This window comes from Palaemon carinicauda, chromosome 20, assembly GCF_036898095.1.
Source record: "Palaemon carinicauda isolate YSFRI2023 chromosome 20, ASM3689809v2, whole genome shotgun sequence".
NCBI classification, from domain to species: Eukaryota; Metazoa; Arthropoda; class Malacostraca; order Decapoda; family Palaemonidae; genus Palaemon; species Palaemon carinicauda.
Genome location: NC_090744.1, coordinates 115,555,853 through 115,562,483, shown reverse-complemented (window position 1 = coordinate 115,562,483; position 6,631 = coordinate 115,555,853). Strand labels below are relative to the sequence as shown.

Genomic DNA, 6,631 nt, shown 5'->3' with positions numbered 1-6,631 from the left:
TTTATGGTGAATTATATTTCTAAACGTAGTGTAATTCACGCTCAGATTACATTCCTTAATGCAAAACAAATCTCGTTAGAACGGTAACTTCTAATATAATATAACGTAAATCATAATTACATTTTTAAAGATGAAAAAATTTATGGTGAATTATATTTCTAAACGTAATGTAATTCACGCAAAGATTACATTCTTCAAGGTAAAGTAAATCTCGTTACCTAGTTCCGGTACTGGACGAATTTTCGCCTCGAATATCAGGGTCCAGCGACTTGGGCAATCCGATCACAAGTCCAGAAACTGACCCACAAAACACACTCAGAAGAACTACGACTGGGCAGAGATAAGAAAAAAAAATTGTTAAAATGATATGTAGATATGAATTTATGCAGATATTGTTCAAAACATTATTTGTGAGTTTTTCAATATTTTACCTAAAATTGTATGTATATATATATATATATATATATATATATATATATATATATATATATATATATATATATGCACATATATATACTGTACATATATATGTGCATATATATATATATATATATATATATATATATATATATATATATTCATATATATATACATGAATATATATATATATTATATATATATATATGAACATATATATAAATATATATATATATATGCACATATATATGTGTATATATATACACACATATATATATGCACATATATATACTGTATATATATATATATATATATATATATATATATATATATATATATATATATATATATATATACATACATATATGTGCATATATATATACATACATACAGTATATGTGCATATATATATGTGTATAGCAGAAAGGCGAAAGAAAGCAGATACTTCATTCATTTAATGTTTTAATGTTTTAATTTTTAATTTGATTTATATGGTTTAATTTATTAATTTTTAGTATATTCCATCCACTTCATTTTTTAAGTTTTCGATGTATTTGTTCTAATTCTTGCCTTTTTAACAGAATTTCATTGACTAACGTAATGTCTATTGATCTGTGTTTTACATTCCTTTTTTAGCTCCGATGATGGGAAATGTTGTGCCCGAAAGCTTAGCCAATAAACTGTCCAAATGCTGAAGTATCTGCTTTCTTTCGCCTTTCTGCTAAACCTCAAGCTTTCTAGAAGCGAAAATGCCATTAATATATGTGTATATATATATACACACATATATATATACATATATATATATATATATATATATATATATATATATATATATATATATATATATATATATATATATATATATAATAACTTCTATTAATTATTAAATCTTACCGAACTGATGACTTATGAGGGAAGCCATCATTGCCAGCCGAAGGGGACAAGATCCTGTAAAGTTTAAAAAAAAAAGAATTAAAGTAAGATGTCATATATATATATATATATATATATATATATATATATATATATATATATATATATATATAGTTCAAACCCATCTCTCCCCGTCCCACGCGTTAGGGGAGAATGTTAAGCGAAAAGCTAATTTATAGCCAACCTTAAGTCACCACACTGCAGTTTGCTTTTATCCCGTCCATTCGCACAAAACTGATGACGGACTGGTGAATATTGCAATCACGGGGAACTTCTTACACGAAACATCTTTTCCTTTCCCTACTTCATTTGCAATCTCTAGGGCCTCATTTTCTTGTTCTTTATGTCCATCTATCATCTGTTATTGTCATCATATGTCATGCCGGTGTCCATTTCTTTTTCTTACATGATAGAATATTCTCTGGGATATAATTTCCGCCTGAGCCAATTATTAACTTTGATTGCAAGTTTAAAAATGCAAAAATTTCTACCACTCGAGAGAGTAATGAAATGAAATTCTCTGGGATATAATTTCCGCCTGAGCCAATCGTTAACTTTGATTGCAAGTTTAAAAATGCAAAAATTTCTACCACTCGAGAGAGTAATGAAATGAAATTCTCTGGGATATAATTTCCGCCTGAGCCAATCGTTAACTTTGATTGCAAGTTTAAAAATGCAAAAATTTCTACCACTCGAGAGAGTAATGAAATGAAATTCTCTGGGATATAATTTCCGCCTGAGCCAATCGTTAACTTTGATTGCAAGTTTAAAAATGCAAAAATTTCTACCACTCGAGAGAGTAATGAAATGAAATTCTCTGGGATATAATTTCCGCCTGAGCCAATCATTAACTTTGATTGCAAGTTTAAAAATGCAAAAATTTCTACCACCGGAGAGAGTAATTTCATTGCCAAGCGAGTTGACTTTACCGAGTTCGCATAGCGATGCATTATTCAATAAGGATAAAACACAAGGCTTATTTACCCTTCAATTGTTTTCTCGGCATATTATCAAAGAGAGCAGAAAATTCAATTTACTTAATGGTTCTGACAAGCAATTGCAATATCGTTACTCCTGCGTTTATAGCTTTGCATACTGGATAAAAATGATATTCGGAAAATTAAATCAAATTTTGTAATGCCAGATAATTCGGGTATATTACTATAAATATATGTAAAAAAAATACTATTCATTATTTATTTTCTTATTTTCTTTCTTCACTGGGCTATTTTCTTTGTTGGAGCCCTTGGGCTTATAGCATCTTGCTTCCCCAACTAGGGTTGTAGCTTAGCTAGTAATAACAATAATCTATTTCCTTATTTCCATTCCTCACTGGGCTATTTTCTTTGTTGGAGCCCTTGGGCTTATAGCATCCTGCTTCCTTAACTAGGGTTGTAGCTTATCTTCTTCTTCTAATAATAATAATAATAATAATAATAATAATAAGAAGAAGAAGAAGAAGAAGAAGAAGAATAACAACAGTAATAATAATAATAATAATAATAATAATAATAATAATAATAATAATAATAATAATAATAAGAATAATAACAACACTAATAATAATAATAATAATAATAATAATAATAATAATAATAATAATACTAATTTTAATAATAATGATAATAATAATAATACTGATTTTAATAATAATAATAACAATAAAAATAAGAATAATAACAATGATAAGAATAATAATAATAACAATAATAATAATAATAATAATAATAATAATAATAATAATAATATGGCGGATAACAAATCGATAAAAGCAAAATTTTTAATGTCTTCCCGGCCAGAGAAGAACAGAAAGCAAAGTATAGACGACACGACGAAACAAAAAAAAAAAAAAAAAAAAAAAAAAAAAAAAAAAAAAAAAAAAAAAAAAAAAAAAACTCGACGCATGGATAGAGGTTTGTAACCGATATGCGTATATGAGGAGGATATATAAACGCAGAAACTCCAGGACATTTAGATCCATTTGTTATGTTCTTGTGTGGACAATTCCTCGTCGTATAAACATACAGTTTACTTCTGGGCAAACAGAAGAGTAGGCATAGCAAACACACATACACTAATGATCGATCTACTTATATCTTAACATGATTAGAGACCTTTCTAACGAGAAAATTCCTTCATTATTATTATTATTATTAGTAGTAGTAGTAGTAGTTTATTATTATTATTATTATTATTATTATCAACAGTAGTAGTAGTAGTAGTAGTAGTAGTAGTATTATTATCTACCCCCCAAAAGTGGGGGAAGTGCCTTTGGTATATGTATGTATGTATTATTATTATTATTATTATTATTATTATTATTAGAATCTAAAGTAACAATAGTTGGAAAAACAAGAAGCTATAAGCCCAAGGGCTCCAACATGGAAAAATAGCCCAGTACGAATAGGAAACAAGAAAATGAATACATTACAAGAGAAGTAATACAATCAAAATAAAATATTCTAGGAACAGTAACAACATTAAATTAGATCTTTCATATATAAACTATAGAAAACTTTAAAATAAAACAAGAGGAAGAGAATTAAGATAGAATAGTGTGCCCGAGTGTACCCTCAAGCAAGAGAAGTCTAACACAAGACAGCGGAAGACCATGGTACAGAGGTTATGGCACTACCCAAGACAGGAGGATAATGGTTTGATTTTGGAGTGTCCTTCTCCTAGAAGAGCTGCTTACCATAGCTAAAGAGTCTCTTCTACCCTTACCAAGAGGAAAGTAGCCACTGAATAAATAGTGCAGTAGTTAGTCCTTACCTAGATTTAGGGAATAAGTAAATAGGTATAATATATTATGATAAACAACGATTGAATATAGAATTGGATAAAGTGCCCTATGGCAATTTTCTCATGAGACTATGCCTGAGGATAAACCGAGTTAGAGAGGACACATCGTAACCAAATTGCTCGATGGAGCCCTAATATGGTATGTAGCTCTTCTAAGAGAAGGACACTCCAAAATCAAACTATTGTTCTCTAGTCTTGGGTAGTGCCATAGCCTCTGTTCCATGGTCTTCCAGTATCTTGCGGTAGAGTTCGTTTGCTTGAGGGTACACTCATGCACACTATTCTATCTTATTTCTCTTCCTTTTGTTGTTTTGAAGTTTTTCTCCTCTTGTTATTTTCAAGTTTTTATAGTTTATATATGAAAGATTTATTTTAACGTTATTATTATTCTTAAACTTTTCTTGTCGTTTTTCCTTATTGCCTTTCCTCTTTAAGCTATTTTCCCTGTTGGATCCCTTGGGCTTATAGCTTTTTTCTTTTCCAACTAGGGTTGTAGCTTAACAAGTAATAATAATAGCATTTGTAGTTGTAGAGGTTATATGGATTAAAATTACCAAAATTAATTATTTCTTTTCCTTTCAAGGATTTTTAAAAATCCAATTTTTATAAAGGATCTGGACAACTCGTAGCCATTTTCTCAACTTAGTTAGGCTATAGATCCCACCATTAGTAGAATACAGGAGACTCATTTTGACGAAAATTACAAGAATTAAACACAATAATGCAAATATAGGAAAAATAAGACATTACATATAACAGAAAATTATTAAATACTATTAAATACTTCGAACCTCATAAGGCATAAAAGGTATATGAGATACTGAAACAGCTGATGAAACTCTAAATGTTGAAAGATATTCAACTAAATGAAAATTCGCAAAATAACTCACGAGCAATTTCCACAGATGAAAATTGGAAGATGGTGAGAGCTATCATAGAAGACAACCTCTCCGTCCAGGTTCCAGGAAGCGAATGAACCGTTGAAACTGCTAGCCAATCCTCGACGGGCTGCCTCGTCCTATTTGGCTCCGCCCATTATTAGTCTCAATCAACGTATTTCTCCCCTTGGCTCCTCCCATTTCCTTTTTAATAATATTTCATTATATATTTTTCAGGAAGCCCAGTTGCAATAGTTCATGTTGCATGAATTGCAGAGGAGGGACCCCTGGAAAATAGTTAATTATCTTCTAATAGTCTGATTCATTTCAAGAATTTAAATCCTTGTTAAATGACTGGCCAAGAAAGAAAAAAATATTCATTCTAGCTCCTGTTTTTATCTGGTCAAGAAAGAAAAAACTAAAATATTCCAGCTCCTGTTTTTATCAGCCCCCAAGTTCCCTTTCCAACCAAGCTAGGACCAAGGAATGCCAGGCAAGGGCTGCTGATAACTCAGCAGGTAGACCTATAGGCTACCCTACTCACCTCATCTCTAGGTCTAAATGATGGTGAGGTTTCAGAGACTACAAGAAACTATTGAACTGAAGCTGGTTTCGAACCCCAGTCCAGCAGATTTCTAAGCAGGGACGTTTCTAGTAGCCTACCAGTCAAGAGCTTCTTGAGTAGTGCCTCTTATTACTTCACGGGCCTTGCGGTTAGAACATGTAGGCCTACTAGAAGAAGACCGTCTTACTCTAAAGTTGGTTCCATTATTGCACAAAGAGGCTTAGATTTAAAGAAAATTATATTCATTGGCGCCATTTCAGAGACAAAACAAATATCCTATGCGAGACTGACTGATAAGGGTTGCATTGAATTAAAGCAGCTGATCAGGGCTGCGTAGAATCGAAGCAGCTGACCGGGGTTGCGTAGAACTAAAGCGACTGATCGGGGCTGCGTAGAATCAAAGCGGCTGACCGGGGCTGCGTAGAATTAAAGCGGCTGACCGGGGCTGCGTAGAATCAAAGCGGCTGACCGGGGCTGCGTAGAATCAAAGCGGCTGACCGGGGCTGCGTAGAATCAAAGCGGCTGACCGGGGCTGCGTAGAATCAAAGCGGCTGACCGGGGCTGCGTAGAATCAAAGCGGCTGACCGGGGCTGCGTAGAATCAAAGCGGCTGACCGGGGCTGCGTAGAATCAAAGCGGCTGACCGGGGCTGCGTAGAATCAAAGCGGCTGACCGGGGCTGCGTAGAATCAAAGCGGCTGACCGGGGCTGCGTAGAATCAAAGCGGCTGACCGGGGCTGCGTAGAATCAAAGCGGCTGACCGGGGCTGCGTAGAATCAAAGCGGCTGACCGGGGCTGCGTAGAATCAAAGCGGCTGACCGGGGCTGCGTAGAATCAAAGCGGCTGACCGGGGCTGCGTAGAATCAAAGCGGCTGACCGGGGCTGCGTAGAATCAAAGCGGCTGACCGGGGCTGCGTAGAATCAAAGCGGCTGACCGGGGCTGCGTAGAATCAAAGCGGCTGACCGGGGCTGCGTAGAATCAAAGCGGCTGACCGGGGCTGCGTAGAATCAAAGCGGCTGACCGGGGCTGCGTAG

At 33.9% G+C, this 6,631-nt stretch overlaps 1 protein-coding gene across 1 annotated transcript in view; it reads right to left on the bottom strand.

Annotated features, from left to right (window-relative positions):
* LOC137614406 (uncharacterized) overlaps positions 1-1,362 on the bottom strand; it is a 59,505-nt gene extending 58,143 nt beyond the window's left edge. Inside the window, exons 1-2 of the mRNA XM_068344207.1 lie at positions 1,315-1,362; positions 219-330 (exon numbers count right to left, since the gene is read on the bottom strand). Of these exons, the coding sequence (XP_068200308.1) occupies positions 219-330; positions 1,315-1,345 (143 nt within the window). The 5' untranslated portion in view covers positions 1,346-1,362. The remainder of the gene's footprint in view (positions 1-218; positions 331-1,314) is intronic.
* Positions 1,363-6,631: the final 5,269 nt, after the last annotated feature.